This window comes from Beta vulgaris, chromosome 9, assembly GCF_026745355.1.
Source record: "Beta vulgaris subsp. vulgaris cultivar EL10 chromosome 9, EL10.2, whole genome shotgun sequence".
Lineage (NCBI taxonomy): Eukaryota > Viridiplantae > Streptophyta > Magnoliopsida > Caryophyllales > Amaranthaceae > Beta > Beta vulgaris.
Window position 1 is genome coordinate 36,588,385 of NC_079210.1, and position 16,983 is coordinate 36,605,367.

Genomic DNA, 16,983 nt, shown 5'->3' on the forward strand with positions numbered 1-16,983 from the left:
AAGTTTCTACCTCACTTGGTATAATGGTACTACTAGACCTACGTTGGGATGGTAGGAGGTATGTGAATTGAATGCACCTCCTCCTGATAATTTTCATGCTGGGCCGTCTCTGATGAGGTGTTAACCTCATCCATTTGTTGCTCATTTCGGACTTCTTCGAGATATACATTTCTCCCACTTGTTTTTTCTGGAAATAAACTCCTTTTCCAGAAAGACACCATTACGAGCAACAAACATTTTGTGTTCGCTTTGGTTGTAGAAGTAGTATCCCTTAGTCTCTTTTAGGTAGCCCACAAAGAGACATTTATCTGATTTGGGTGAAAGCTTATCAGAAGGTAAACGTTTTACATAAACTTCACAACCCCAAATCCTTAGAAAAGACAATTTTGAAACGTTTCCAATCCACATTTCATATGGTATTTTTTCAACTGCTTTGGATGGTGCTCTGTTAAGTGTGAATATCGTTGTTTCAAGCGCGAATCCCGCAAATGAAATAGGTAGATCAGCAAGACTCAACATGGATCGAACATATCAAGTAGAGCTTGATTCCCTTTTTCATAAATGCCATTTAATTGATGTTCCTGGTGGAGTCTATTGTGAAAGTATTCCACAATCCTTCAAATGATCACCAAATTCTTGAGATAAATATTCACCACTATGCAATGCCTTCACTTTCTTAATTCCCAAGTTGGTTTTGTACTTCATTATGGAATTCCTCAACTTTTCCAACGGATTTCGACTAATTATGCTGCATGAGTCAAACAAATCCAAATCTGTTTACATCATTCGGTAAAAGTAATGAAGTAATTGTACCCTCCCCTAGCCAAATTACTCATAGGTCCATACACATCCGTATGTATGAGGGCTAAAAGATGATTGACCTTTCCACTTCAACCTGTGAAAGGTTACTTTGTCATTTTCCCCATTAAGCAAAACTGACAAGTATCAAATGATTCGAAATCAAATGATTTGAGAATTCCATCTTATGCAGTTTCTCAATGCGCTTTGAGCTTATGTGGCCTTATCGACAATGCCATAGATATGTAGGGTTTGAATAATTTGCTTTATGTTTCTTGCTGCCTATGTTATAGATGTGAGTTTCTAAGTCTAGCACATATAAGGGCACGTTCGTTATCGTTTTTTTTCAGTTTTCAGTTTTTTTTTTTTTGAAAACTAAAAACCAAAAACAGAAAACAAGAAAAAGTGGTTTTCACTTTTTAGTTGTCAGTTTTAAAAATCATCATGTTCCCAATAAATTTGACTATTTTTTTATTCATTATAGAACATGTATCATATAACTTTGAAAATCAAAAAACCAAAAAAAGAAAACCACAATAATACCGAACGAGCCCAAAGTTAGTGGAGACATATAACATATCATTCAAATATGCAAAACAACAATTGTTCTTTATTATAACTGAATAACCTTCAGAATCCAACACGGGATTCGAAATGATTTTACTTGTGATAGCAGGAACATAATAATAATAATTAAGTTCTAAAATTAATCCTTAAGGTAAAGTAGACAATATACTCCCACTGCCAATGTAGCGACTCGTGCTCCATTGCCAACGTGATGATCTACTTCTCCCTTTCCCAATGTTCTACTTCTTTATTTTGAGGCCTTGCATATTACAAATAATGTGCGAACCAAAAGCTGTATCAAATACCCAAGAAGCAGAAGTTGCTAAGTTCACTTCTATAACATACATATCTGAACTAGAAACTCCTTTCTTTTGATCCTTAAGATACTTGGGTCAACTACTTTTCCAATGACTAACCTTGTTACAGGTGTAACAATAGTGCTCATCAACAACTTTTGGGTTTGGTGTAGTCTTTTGCTTTGTAGTAGTTTCAGATTTAGCAATTTGTTTGTTTTCGTCCTTCTTAATAGCAATCCCAATCATATTGAGCGATTGCCCTTTGCTAACGAGAAGAGCATCTTCATATTCTTTTCCTGGCTGGTTAGGGATGTTTCGTTTATTATGAGTTGGCCTTTTATGCATCTCTTGCATCATTGCTTCCTCCCCTTGCATGTGAAAGTCATTGAAACGTTCTTATTTCCCTTTCACTATGAAACGTTCAACATTCAGTTTGTCCTTCGAAAGGATGGAGAACGTACAGATTACAAGTAGAATTGTTGGTTTTAATGTTGTTGTTATTAGACATAATTTCTACAACAAATAACAAAGAAGCAAGATTCAATCAATATTTATCAAGAAAGCAGTAATGAAACAAATTTTAATTAAATACTGCCCTTTATTCAATATGAAAGCCCCTATTGAATAAAGAAATAACCAAGATCATGTCCCACTACAATCAAACGGACTTTGGTCTTGCCTTCAATTTATAATAGTTGAGGTAAGTAACACTTTACTAATTATAATTCTCGGTAGATAGGTTAACAACTCCTTGTTTACTCCTACTATCATGTAAGTTTCAAAAAACCTTCCCTACTATCCCTGGAATTATAAGCAACACCCTGCTTTGGCGGAACCTATTACTCATGATCTAGGGCTTTGTAGGTGTTGTTTGGAAAAGCAATTAAAACTGAAGATTACTTTTAGGGACCTAAGTTTACTAATATGATCAATCAATAGTGAATATATGAATCAATTAACTACAAACAAACTTAGAAGCAAGTATTTAAACAAAATAAATGCAAGAAGATTGTAAAAGTAATAATTAAAATGATCAAGTATGACCCTTATACTTAGGAAAATAACTAATATTCATGAATCTTCCCTTGAATCTACATGGATCACCATCGTCGAAACTCCTTGTATCCTCATGATTGACTACATAATTTGAATTTGATAATTAACGAAAGTTTAAAGTTACAAAAGTACAAACTACTCGTAGATCGTATTTAATTTACATTCAAATAAAAAGATTCGCAGATCGTATTCACTAATTCTAATTTGGGTCGTACTAGTCATAACTTGCAAAATATAATATCATCCATATTATATTAAACCTTCACGTATTTATAATATCAAAATAAAATAAACACAAACTATTAACTATTCACAAATTTACAAAATAGGAAACTTTTAAATTTATGCTCAACTTTGAAAAATCAAATTCACCTAAAAAAAAATTTCAAAAAATAATTAGAGGTTTGACCAACAGCCAAACTCCTAGTCAAACCCCTTGCCTTCAATTACCCATGTTGGTTTACCCAACCATCATACGCACATCACCGTGCACACAACCACCAACACCAATAGCCAGCCAGCAGGAAAAACAAGATCGCCGACCAACATTCAGTGATGCTACCCATCCCCGGATTCCCCCGCCAACAGCACTACTGCACACGTACGTTGAACATGCTGGGATCGTATGGCTGTCGTGCCACTGCCCCTCAACTTGCCGACCTAGATTCTGATACCATCCACCGTGGCACCACCCTCACCGTCAAATGTATTCCACCCTGCCATGGTTGGCTTACTCTTTAATTTATGTAACAATTTACATTTAAATTAAAGTTAACTTTATTTAACAATTAATTTAAGATTGAAGTGTAATATTAGGATTTAGAAATTTGAATTAGGGTAGAAAATTTTTAATCACTTAAAAAATTCAAACAAAATTTTAGTTTTGTTAAGACTAGATTTTCAGTGTTTAATCTTCATTAAACAATAAATCTAATAAAAAAAATCAAAATTAAGGCGAAAATCAATTATTATCCAAAAAATTCAAAAAGTGAATAATTAAATTCCAAAAATTTAAAAATAATTTTTAGGGTGATCTGCTGAATAATTATAACAAATAAAAATTTATGAATAGTCAAATTAAACATACACTAAAATTCGTTAGTAATATGATAAAATTCAAAAATTAATGGAAAAATTAATTAAAATAATTTCAGCCATCATATTATTGTTGATCTATGTGGGTGATGAATATCATATTTATTTAACAAGTAAATATCAAATCTTTTAATTGTTAAAAAATTATTGCAATGATAAATCAAATTATATATTAAATAATTTTAAACCTAACTAATAAATTAATAAAATTCCAAATTTTTTGAAGTGAAGTAAACGATTAATTTCGTCTATAACATAAAAAATTTGGATCTTTATAAAATTATTTGAGCATAAATCACAGATAAATCAAATATTCACTACTACAAAATAGGGCAAATATAACGCCTTTAAGATAACACCTAAATATAATGAGTGTTTTGTTATATTTTACAAAATCCTTATTGAATATCACTGTTATCTTAGACGAACAAAATGGTAAAATAAAAGCATTAAAGATAACAGTTTTAGTCAAAAGTGTTATGTTTTGCATTGGAGTTAACAATTGCTTTTTTTTAAGGGGACACTTGCTTATAGCAACTGTCATTTACCCCAAATTTAATATATCTTTTTTTGACAGAATTTCTTTTTCTTTTACTATCTTAGACCTTTTAAAAGTAGGAGTTGCAACACTATTCCTTTTAATAGTGTTTTGAGTGGTAAAAGTATGAAATTCACTATTCCTTTTGCACCAGCATGTGCTGCTCACATGATATGCTTCACTTTGCTCCCACGCACCCCTCACGTGATGCACCGCCTTATCTCATCTCCCTCTTCTTCACTTCGTCTCTCTCCTCTCTTATCCTCCTCACGTCTCTCTCCTCTCTCCTCTCTCCTCTCTCCTCTCTCATCTTCTTCACGATTCTCTTGATCTGCATCAATTTTGCTCCCAAATTTTCATTGCTAATTCTTTCGTTAATGTTATATTGATTTCTTTGATGATTTTTTTGGTTAAGTTGATATGAAATTGAGTCATTTTATGGTTGCCCTGTGAACTTAGGGTTTCATTGCTGATTCTTTGCAGGAAGTGTGTAATTTGGGAGATGAACAAAGATCGACCATCTGCTCCTCTTGATTTCTTCATCTGCACTGTTGAGGTAACGATTGAATTTTCACTGTTTATTTTTTTCCCACTCTCAAATTGGCGAGTTTGGAATCGGATTTGCTTCTTTTAATGGTTGATACTATTTTGAAGTTACTTGCATTACTTATGGTTGAATTAGCATTTAATTATGGTCTTTTAATCGGGGTAGGATTTCAGTGAATTTAGGGGTTAGGGTTAACTGGGGATCGATTTTTAGGGGTTAGGGTTAACTGGGGATCGACTCCCTTTCATTATATTACTCAAATATGAAGAAATCTGATAAAATAAGCATCTGAAAAGGCTGGATTAGCTATAAGAAAGAAACATACGTGGATGTTTGTGCATGAAAATGATAAAATCCTAGGGAAGAATGCTTCTACCGCTTATTAATTGACTAGACTAGATAGTACTAGAAGAGATAGCGAACTAGGGATAGGATTGACATTACAATCTTGAACTCAGCAAATATATTCGACATTTAAGAGGCTTAAGCACCTTGACACCTGATCCTCTTCGCGAGCTGGATGTCCTTGGACATTATAGTGACTTGCTTGGCATGAATAGCACAGAGATTGGTGTCTACAAATAAACCAACAAGGTATAAATCGGCTGCTTCCTGAATGGCGAGAACAGCATGGTTCTGGAAATGCAGATCATTCCTGAAGTTCTGAGCGCGTTCACGAACCAACCTTTGGAAGGGGAGTTTCCTGATCAATAGCTCTGTGCTCTTTTGATACTTACGAATTTCACGGAGGGCGACAATGCCAGCCTTGCCAGGTCTGTACATGTGAGGCTTCTTCACCCCGCCTGTGCTGGGAACGGACTTGCGTGCTGCCTTGAAGGCTAATTGTTTCTTGGGGACCTTTCCGATGGTAGACATGCAGGCAGTTTGCTTAGTGCGAGCCATCTGTGTCGTCATCCTCCGCTGTGGCTTTTCAACAGCAGCAACAAAAGCAACATTAGAGACATGTCGGTTTTTATGATACATGACACTCTTTCATTGGTTTAAGTAAACTGAAATTAAGGTCTTTGAGAAGAGTATCATGCGTCATAATTACCCGATTTAACAAAAATAAAATTGAGTTATGGATCCCTTTGTGGAGGGACTAAAAGTTGGGACGGTTCTCCGATAATCAAAAGTTGCGACCTTGTAAAGCAATCCAGCCACTGTAGGGACTAATGAGTAATGATATCATTTTTTACTTCATAAAATTTTATATCTTTTTGGCCTTTCGAGCCTATCTTTTGTGTGCCACCTTTATCATAATGAGCAGCATTAGACGATAGCTTCGTATTTATTGTGATTTATCTTTTGATGTGCTTCTGTGGTTCTATTTCTTCTTTTTACCTTTGCTTCCCTTTTCTGTCTTTGTACTGGCATGTCTTCGGCTTTCATGCACAAGTATAACATAGTTTACCTGGTCTCTTTATTCTACCAGGTCTTAGTTCTATTAATTTTCTTCATGGCACTACTCTTAACTATTTATCCACTGAATTATTGTTTATATAATATTCTAATTTCTCCTAAAGAAATTGTCACATTATTTATTTGGATATGTCTATAGGTCTGATATAGCTGAACAGAGTGGAGAAGTTTCAAGATCAATTGCTGGCCCAGGTTTTGTCAAGTATCTTTTGCTTATTGTTTAAATGCATTCTTTTGCCCTGTTGGCTCCTTCGTATCTTCTGATGTCTTTCTTGCATTAGTCCAGTTTTAAGTTTTTCATCTACTCATCTGTTTGTTTGTTGTAATTTTTATTGGGTTTTGGGGGAGTGATTTTCATGTTCAAATAAAGAGAAGATGTTTCCCCTCTTGGCTGTAATAACTATAAATGTCATGATTTTAGGAACTACTCCTAGGGCTTTTCTAATTGTGCACTTTATGCTTACCAAGTGTTTTTTAGTTCATGGATTTGGTAGTTTGATACTATGAATTTGTATATGATGAGATTATCATTTTGTTATTTTAATTGTGTAAAGTATGTTATTTTATATCCTTCTTGAATCTTGAAATGATTAAATATGATGAGTTACTGTCTGAATCTTTCTTGGTGTTTGGCTGTTGATTTATGCAATTTATTGGTCATTGATTTTTGATATTATGTTGAGTATGAGTTGAATAAAGTTAGTCAGATTGAAAACTTGGCTCTTTTTCCTTGAGTTTGTTATAAGAGAAAAGAATCTTCCGTTGATGAGACTAATCTGAAGAATGAAATTTAAGGTCTTGGAGTATATTGTTTAAAAGAATGTTACTAATTTATAATAGAGTATCCTTAACATAAGTGGTTTGTTTTCATTTACTAAATGCGATCTGACTGGTTATACTGAATGAAATCAAGAACCCTAGCTTAAACATAGAACTTAAACATCCTTATTGTTTATCCCCTTTTTGGACAGTTCTACCTCTTATTGGGGGCAACTAGAGTCTAATTAGTACCCCACCTCTCCAAATATCCTTATTAACTATTATTTTTCTTCTCAATGTGCATGTGTCATTTATATGAGGTTCACTTTTGTTGATTTATCTAATCTTTTGTATTGCTTATGTATGTTTCATCTGTTTTTGTGCTTTTGAATTCATCCATGTAAGAGAAATCCACCTTAGTTATTGCTCTCTCTTTTGCAGGAAAATCTCTATTGATGAATTTTAGACAGCAAGAGGTAGGAGTGAAATTAGCAGCGGATGACATGCTAACTTATCTCCAAGTATGTATTTCTATTTGTTTTTCGTATCAACTATTATTTCCTTTTAAGTCGTTTTTGCCTTCTTTTCTTAGCGAAAGAATGAATTGAATTGTGAGTTTTTGTTTCCTGCAATTTATTTTTGATGTTATTCCGCCGCGTTATCTCTCTTTTTTTTTTTTTACATTGAAAACTTGGAGCTTCTCAACTTGGGTTCAATTCTAGCTGTAGTGGACTTCAAGTTTCAAAGGCTTGGTTTTTTTGCTATGCTTCTACGTCTCTTGCATAGATGTGAGTGAGTTTTCATCTTTTCTTCTCTATTTGCTCATTCGCTAGGTGATCTTTGGGTTTTTTTTTACTTTGTTTCTTTTGTTTGCGATTTAGAGCTTTCTTTTAACTTTTTTCACAAATTTTACGACTGTTTTTACTCTTTTGGGGAAGGGAATTATTGTCTTGCTGTAGTTTCGAGCTGTTGTTACATCAGTGCCTTATAGTTATAGAAGTCGGTGTCCTTGCTAACTCTGTTAGCCCTCCCCCCCTCCTTGATCTCCAAAAGGTAACTTTCAATTTCCTAGGTGTTCGATTGCCTTGCAGAAATGCATTCTTGTACTAATTTACAATAAATTTTTGTGCTGCCCTACTCTTTTCAATTAATCTATTTTTCATAATTATTACATGCTTCTAAACCTTATTGGTCCATTAATTACGAAGGAATTTGTCCTCCAACTGTAAGTTTCAGGTAAGAAAACATTTATAGGTTAGTTAAGAAACTGACCAATAATTTTCATGTACCTGTTTTGCTATTGTGATTAATTAGTATTACATTTAGGCGGCAAAATCCTTTCTCAATTTGATTTTGATGTTTTCACCTATGTATGCCTGATTGTTATTCTTCTAACTCAAGTAGCTTTGAGCTTTCTTGATCATGAGTATGTCCATTGTGATACTCTTCCGTTTGTTTGAGTTGAATTTCTCGAGAATTGCACTTTACCCTTCTCATAGGCCATAGCTATTGTACAAATCATGGGTCACCATATGACATCCCATTCCCTTCCCTTCCCTTCCCTTCCCGTCCATTTGTATTATGATCATATCTGTCATGTGTTATATTTTGTACCTATATTATCTTTTTTTTGGGTATCCATGTCTGCAGGTGAAGATTGTGCCAATGTACAATATTGTAGATGCCCTAAATAATGCATATCAAGATTTTCTTGCTGCTGCTGCTGGGGTCTATGAAGCAAATGAAGCATCTGGAAGTCAGAAGACAGCAGCTACAGATACTTCCCTGGAGAAGTTTCAAACAGCATTGGGAACTATTGACGGTTGCTTGTGATCAAGCTGAGGAGTTCGTAGAGTCTGTTAAGCAAAGAATAGGATCAAAATGCTTGGTGGATGAGGCCACTGGCTCTGTGACAGGGAAGCGTGGTCAGCCTGTTGCTGGTTTTCCACCCATTAGTGGTGTAAGGCTAAAACAAATGAGTAAAGCAGTGAGATGGCTTGTGATTGAACTGGAGCGGGGTTCTGGAAACAGTGGTGGATCGTCACATCCCAACACTCTGCTCCCTTCGACGCCAGATTCGCAGAGGATACAACTCGATAGGTATCTCTGCTGGCCAATTTTCTATTTTCTTTGTCTGAATTTCAGAATTTGGTTACCTAATTCTCAGAGTGTTGAGATTTCCACGTAGGTTATTATGCATCACTAATGCACTTCCATGAGTATACTCATACATTTATTATACTATTCTCTGTTTTTTTAGATGCAGCATTTGATTATATCTAAATCTTAAACGTATTAAAAGCAAGAAGTGGGATGAAATGCTTGTGAATAGTAAACTGAGTGTGTAAAGTATGAAGAAATAAGATTACTGTTCATCATCATATTGCTCAATTTTCTTCCATTTTTTCCTCTATCCTTTTCTCCTTTGTTTTACTTCCTCAATCTCTTTGCCGGAATTTTCTCTGATCCTCTTCTTTTTTAGTCTTGTCTCTGGTTTGAGGTATTCTAGGCATCCTCTTCTGAAATCCTCTTCGCCAACATTTGGGTCCTCTAATTTTTCAAAACGCCATTTGAGAGCACAACAAACAGATGAACTATCTTCTTTCTGCTCAACTCAAACAAAACATCTTTTGTGCAGCAGTACCACTACTTTCCAGTTGGCCTCCTTCGCTGAGCACCTTAAGCTCTTTGCCGGATAGTGGTCATTCTCTGGTATGATAATACAGTCACAACTTTAAGCCCTTATTCAAATTTTAGGGGTTTTCCCTCATTTTCTGAAATTGCTTTCTTTTTTGTTGCTTGTATTTTGTGATGATTTATGTCGAAGTTAGATGCTTTGTGTAATTGGTTGCTGTGTAGTTTCTTTCTACTGCCTGGTTGTTATTTTTTGATTGTATGTTTTGTTTGTGGTGGAAATAAACAAGCTGCATTTGATTTTTGGATGTGTGTTGGGTTGAAGTTGATGGAATCTTGGTTTTAAATTCGAGTATTTGTAGGCTCAAGTGAGGTTTTTTTAACCCCCACAGAGTGAGAGTAGTTTGTTTCTTCTCTTTCTAAGGCGAAGATGATTGAGAATACGACAACGAGAATGAAATGGTTTGTAGTGATTTTGTGCTGATTTGGACTTCATAGATAGTTTAGGTGACTTTAATGTGATTACAAAAATTTTGAAATTTAAGAAAGAAATTAGTAAACCATTTACCAGAGGACAATAACTTCAATGTGATTAGTTAGGCCATTGTTGGTGCTTGTCTGCTAAGCACTCGGATTCCTATTTTTTATTTGTATTTGGTATTTGGTATTGTTTAAGAAGATACATTTAGCTAATGAAGTACATATGGTTTAAAAAAGATTGAATTTTATTGAATGATTTTTTTACTGTTTTGATGCTCATTTTGGTTTAATTTCTATGGATTTTGTAGATTTGTAGCAACTCCAATACTTCTGTTCCAAGGATGCTACATTCAGTTTTATTTTTAGTTTTTGTATTTATAATACTAATTCCTTGTTTAAATTAGTGTTTTTGGGTTACAATTTGTTAATTGATAATTGCTTCCCCTACCCTACCCAGAATATACCTTCATCTGAGGTATTGGTGCACTAATTATGATCTGATAGAACTTTGGCCAGTTGGTGTAGGTGGGATTGATTTAATATGGTTATATAATGTACGGGGGGATTCTAATCCTATATTATAATGTACGCGGGGACTCTAATCCTATATTTTACTGATGATAACAATGTTCGTCCTTCCAAATGAAAATGTCTTTTAGCTTGTAGGTAAATTGGACGTATCTATATTGATCTCTGAATTAAGAAGAAATGAAGGTAGTTTCATACCCTAACGTTATATATAATCTCATTCGTCTGCACTCCTTATCAGGACCCTTTTTTTTCTTTTAATTTCATATCGTCTTTGAGATTCTTGTTTTCTTTGGCCATGTTTTGTGGAATGGTCTTTTATGTAGTACTTCCTCCGTGTTTTTATTCTTGCTACATAGAGAAAGCGGGGGGTTTTTAAGAAAGGTAGAGAGAGAAAGTTGGGGACCACCACTTTTTGAATAAAAAACCATTTGTTAAGGAAAAAGTATGAGTATTTTAAAAGAGAAGGTGGGGAACCACCAACTTTTTAATAGTATTTTAAGATTTTTATGGTGAAAAGGAATCCATTTATGGTATGTAGCATCTATTATGACATTTTCATTTAAGAGAAATGTAGCATCTATAAAAAAACGGAGGAAGTATTAATTACTAATTTTGGTTTCATTATTTATATTACAAACTTCAATAATTACCTTGGTGTCCTTGATACTGTCTACCAGTTGCTTTTGCTCGTAGACCTTGTGCACTCTTGAATTTGTCAATGGTTCTTTAGAGAGCATTCGTAGTTGTAGCCTTATAGGTAATTTTGAAGTGTTCCTGGATTAATATCCTAGGAACTAATCGTAGTAAGCCTTTTTCTACTATTTATATAAGATAAAATTGCAGTTACTAAGTAGCCCATGGTCTGTTACTAAGTAGCCCATGGTCTGTTACTTTTTTGGTGGAATAATTTCTTTTAGTCTCCTATAAAGACCAGAAATTATGGACATAATGCATAAGACTACTTTCAGTATCACATTTATATCTTGCTAGAACAAATTTTTTGCTTTGCATGAATTCTCAAAATTAGCAATAGCGAATAAGTGAATAAGTAGCAGTAGTAATTGCTGGTTGAAATAATATGAAATCTCACAATTTTATCCTATTACAACAGGTAATATTCTGATTCAGTCTGATAAAAATCATGTACTTTTTGACGAATATCAAATACTTTCATTTTCCATGCTGTGATTATGTATCAGAATCTACTTGTGATAGTGATCATTTGTCTCGTGTTTGATTTATTGTCTAGATTCTTGGTCTTGTGTTATATGTGTCATTTTGTCTAGATCTGGAACTTTTTTTCGTTAAGCTCAATAGGTTTTATCTTGTCACAGGGGAGATTTAAACCTTACTCTTCTTCCATCATCTGATTTGCGTCTCTCATTTGTTGGGGACAATGGGCAGACAAAAAGACTGCAACCTTAATGATTTTCTAAGTGTTCTGCCGTGATAGTTGAGGAAATATATTCTTTTAATTGGCATTTAAACCAAACATAAAAGATACTACGGAAGAAGTGCAACTCAAGACTGCCTGAGGTTACGTAAGTTATGGTCATATGATATCTCCTCTAAATCAAGTAACTCCTACCTTTCTTGGCCATGAATCTGACCACTGTCCTACTCCTGCTTTTAGTTCCATATTCACTTCCATATGATTACCTTAAGCCAATGTCTATCAACTAGCGCACTTACATACACACACATTCACACACACACTATTACATTTGCTTCCTGTTGATCTTTGTGAATTTTTTAAATTTAATGTAACGGTGTTGTGTAAACGACGGGTGATGCACCCATGCACATTTTTAGAAACTGCTTCCAGGATGCTCAGGAATCTCTAAGAAGTGTGGGTTTGATTAGTAGCCCTACTAAATTGCAATTTCACGATGTTGTCTTAGTGTAGATGTGAAGATTTGCTTAGCTCCTAGGTCACCTATAATTGTTACAAAAGTATCATGCATTGAAAATTGAAGCACTTCAAGACACTTATACTTATATCCCTATGGAAACCTCATTGTATATGTCTTTCTGCAGTTTGACTTGGAATATAGTTTTCCACTCCTAGGGAAAGCATGTGTTCATGAATATGTCAATATGGAATCAGGAATTATGAATCCTGTGCCTTTAGGTTCTTAAGGCTGATGATTTTTTTTCTTTGACGTAATAACTAATAATTTTACTTGCATGTATATGCGTCTATCTTGGACTTGACAGCTCCTCCCCCTCTTCAGAGCCTAACTAATAATCTTTAGTCAATCTTCAGAGCCTTTAGTTTCTTTAGTGAAGGAGAGAAGGCAGTCAATGGTACTTTTATGGCCTGTCTCACTGATTAGAACTAATTCTGTAACAAATTATGCAACCGGGTCTGATGAGAATGTATACAAAGAATTACCTTTGGCCTCTTTTCATAGACGTCGAAACATCGAATTTTCGAAACAGAATGAACTGTTGAAATCTTTGGAGGAACGGAACCATTTGCCTCCAAGGAACTTGGATCTGTATCCGAATTTACCCAAGGATCATGTCGTGATCGTGTTGTATGTTCATAATAGGCCACAATATCTCAAAGTGGTTGTTGAGAGCTTGTCTCATGTTGAGAGGATTAAGGAGACCTTACCTATAGTTAGTCAGGATGGGTATTTTGAAGAGATGAATAAGATTGTGGAAGGCATTAAATTCTGTCGGGTTAAGTAGATATATGCGCCTTATTCTCCACATATATTTCCTGATAGCTTCCCTGGTGTTTCTCCTCTAGATTGTAAGGATAAGGATGATGCAAGTGAAAAGAAGTGTTCAGGCAACCCTGATCAGTATGGGAACCATCGGTCTCCGAAGATTGTCTCTTTGAAACATCATTGGTGGTGGATGATGAACACGGTGTGGGATGGATTGAAGGAGACTAAAGCTCACTTAGGTTATATTCTCTTCATTGAAGAAGACCACTTAATTCTTCCAAATGCTTATAGGAATCTCCAGTCTCTTATAAAGCTGAAACCTGAAAAGTGTTGAAGCTATTATGCAGTTAATTTGGCTTCGTGGGATGTGAAATCTAGAGGAGAAGGTATTTCATCATTGGTTGCAGAGAGGATGGGGAATATTAATCGAATTGTTTGGAAGAGAATCCATACAAGGCTGAAGAGTTTTGTTTATTTGATGAGTACAATTGGGACATAACAATGTGGTCTGAGGTCTACCCTTCATTTGGAAGTCCTATATATACATTACGAGGACCTAGCAGTAGTGCCGTTCACTTTGGAAAATGTGGGCTGCATCAAGGCCAAGGGGACATAGATGCTTGTATCGATGATGGCTCTGTCAACATTGATGTCCAGAATGATGACAGAGTCATGAACATTAACTCACAGTGGGATGTTTCTTTCTATGACCATCAAGCAGGATATAAAGCTGGATTTAAAGGTTGGGAGGGCTGGGGAGATACAAGGGACCATCAGCTATGCCTGAATTTTGCTTCCATGTATCATAACTACTAACAAGTTCATCCATAGTTTTGAAGTAAAAGAGTTGTTATACCTTATATTACTCTCCCACTTTAGATGCTTGTGCTGTTCTGCCAATTTAACACAACAATCTCAGTCAATCACTCTCTTCTGTGGCATTGTAAGAGTATCTCTTATGTTCATTTACAGCGTGTTCTTTTTGGGCAGTTGTGATGGTGCTTTCATCATTACTTTTTACTTGTATACTTCTTTGTCTCTTTCTTTTAGTTATTTTTTTTTCTTGAATAGAGCCTTTTGTATTTAGATTTATCATAGAATCATCTTGAATACAATTACCTTATTGGATTCGCTCATGAGTTTGTCATGCCTTCTTTCATTCTGCATATCATCCTCAGTAGAAGCACTGAAGTCGTGGCTTGATCACTTTCTATCTATTAATGTGTGGCGATGTAGTTTTGGTATGTCTCAAAACTATTAAGTTATGCTTATTATCTTCCTAGTGATAAACATTTTACTTACTAAATGTTTGTCTTTGTACTCATTTCATAGCTACAGATTGTATCTAATCAGTGAGACAGACCATAAAAGTACAGATATCAAAATGACTTAAATCATGTTTTTGGTAGCATTACCTGGATGATCAGTGAGCTTTTCTTAATCTCTCTCATTCTTCTTCTATTTTGTCCAATTTTTCTCTCTTCAAAACAGAGGAAGAGTATTTGCATAAATTTTTATTTATTTATTATGATTTCATGTTTTTTTTAGCTACAACTCCCTTTTATCTACCTCAATATTTATGTTTTTTTTGTTCTCGATTTCCGGTGGTTAATTTGTTTTCCTGGGTTTTATGAAGGAAATATGAATTAGAGGAGAGAGAAATTTAAACGATCGAGTTTGGAAGGTGAGCGATCCTCAACCTTCCGCCAACGAATTTCTTCACTGTTACGACGAATTGGAGCTATTCGAATTCTTATCAAACTGGTTATCCTTTCTCTCCAAAGACTTCTGTCATCATTGCACCTTCACTCTCTCTATCCGCTCTCTCTCCTCATATATTTTTGCATCTCCGCCTTTTCCTTCTAAAATTATAATCTTTTTTTCTTTGAGGGGATTCTAAAATTAAAATCTTATGATGTTGTTTGCTTTTGTTTTTTGAATTAGGTTTAATTTACTCGAGTTTCTTGAATTTCTCTATTATATATGAGAAAGCCCAAATGACAGCTGCCATTTCATATATGAGAAAGTAGAGAGTAGAAAAGGAAGGGAAGATAGTGATGAGTCCTAACAAAATCTCAGGGTTCTTAAGAAGGAAGGGAAAGTTGAGTATATCATTGCCTTGCAGTGCCTTTTCTCTGTAATTATATTTTTCGGTTCCTAGAAGAGGAAAGAGATCTTTAGTTGACGAACCTTTCTTCATCCCTTGTTTATTGTATCTGAATATATGATTCTCTCATCAATCTACAAGTGCTTCTTCGAAGCTCTTTTTATTATGTTTGTTACTGTAGTACTCATTTTATAAAGCCCTCTCTTTTTAGAAGTTTTATAGGCTAATTGTTAGTGATTGGGAAGCAAACATTATAGTTACTTTTTTTTCTTTGATAAGTAAAAAAGATATTGTTACTTAAGCGTAAACTGTTGGTATTACGTGGGTCATCGACTTATCTTTTCGACGAATTTAATTTACATATGACCACTTCGGTTATACACTAAGGCTTTGTTCGTTTGGATTGAATTAAATTGAACTGAAATGAATTGAACAGATTAGAGGTAAAAATGGAATTCTGGAATTATAGAGAGAAACTAAACTAAATTAAAAATGTCCAAAATAACAAGGCCTAAGTCAAATTGATGATGTCTATGTTCGATGAGTGTTAAAGTAATTGGGCTCACTTAAAGTAATGACGAGATAGTGAACATTGTAAATGCTGGGTGGTTTAAATGTAGAGTATCTAAGGAGTTCTCCGTTTAGAAAATAGTTTTAAACGTCAATGTAACCTAACCGACTACGAATATCACAACATAGGTATGATTGGTTTGAGTGAAATCTAGAGGTGGATCCCTGACGTACCCGTTCCTTCAACAAACATTTCAAAGATACTGCAAATTTTACAATACAACCTTACACCACAATCTCTGATTCAACTAGGACGTCACATTTTTTAGAAGCCAGGATATTTGGTTTTGCTTGAGTTAGTTTTTCCTTTTCTCTCTCCTTTGCTTTTCTGCTTCTTTCACCAAATTTTGCATATTAAGCTATTCTCCACTCACTTGTAATATAATTGAATTATAAATTCTCCCTCGACTTTAGTTTAAATTTTTTTTCTCTCTCTACAACCAAATTGAGAAGAAGGTGACATGAGGTAAATAATTAAGTGAATTTCTACTAATTTTAGGTTAAAAAAGGCTAAATTATATAACCACCCTTTTTAAGATCAAGTTAGTTACCTTCTAAAGCATTCTAACATTTGCTTGAAATTGTTTGGCCTATGAAGTTACCCTCATATTTCACTTACAAGTTAGTTATCCTCTAAGGGCCTGTTCGGCAAAAGTAGCTGTTGTAGTAGCTGTTAGCTGTTAAGGTAGCTGTTAGCTGTTCGAGTAGCTGTTAGCTGTTCGAGTAGCTGTTAGCTGTCTGCTAATAGCTGTCAGCTTTTAACTGTGAAAGTAGCTGTTTAAAATATAAGTGTTTGGTAAAGTAGCTGTAGAGATTATAAAGATAAAGATAACATATTATTTAGTTAAAAAGTTAATTACAATAACATGGTTACTTTATTATTATCAAAAGAATGTACCTATCTA

At 34.6% G+C, this 16,983-nt stretch overlaps 1 protein-coding gene and 2 pseudogenes across 1 annotated transcript; 2 read left to right on the top strand and 1 right to left on the bottom strand.

Moving 5' to 3' along the window:
* The first annotated feature begins 4,578 nt into the window (after nucleotides 1–4,578).
* LOC125493264 (mediator of RNA polymerase II transcription subunit 32-like) lies at nucleotides 4,579–15,674 on the top strand (annotated as a pseudogene).
* LOC125493265 (histone H3.3-like) lies at nucleotides 5,332–5,800 on the bottom strand. The gene has a single exon (XM_048636447.1). The coding sequence runs from the start codon at nucleotides 5,798–5,800 to the stop codon at nucleotides 5,381–5,383; it is 420 nt and encodes a 139-aa protein (XP_048492404.1). The 3' UTR covers nucleotides 5,332–5,380.
* On the top strand, nucleotides 12,705–15,674 carry LOC125493263 (alpha-1,6-mannosyl-glycoprotein 2-beta-N-acetylglucosaminyltransferase-like; annotated as a pseudogene).
* Nucleotides 15,675–16,983: the final 1,309 nt, after the last annotated feature.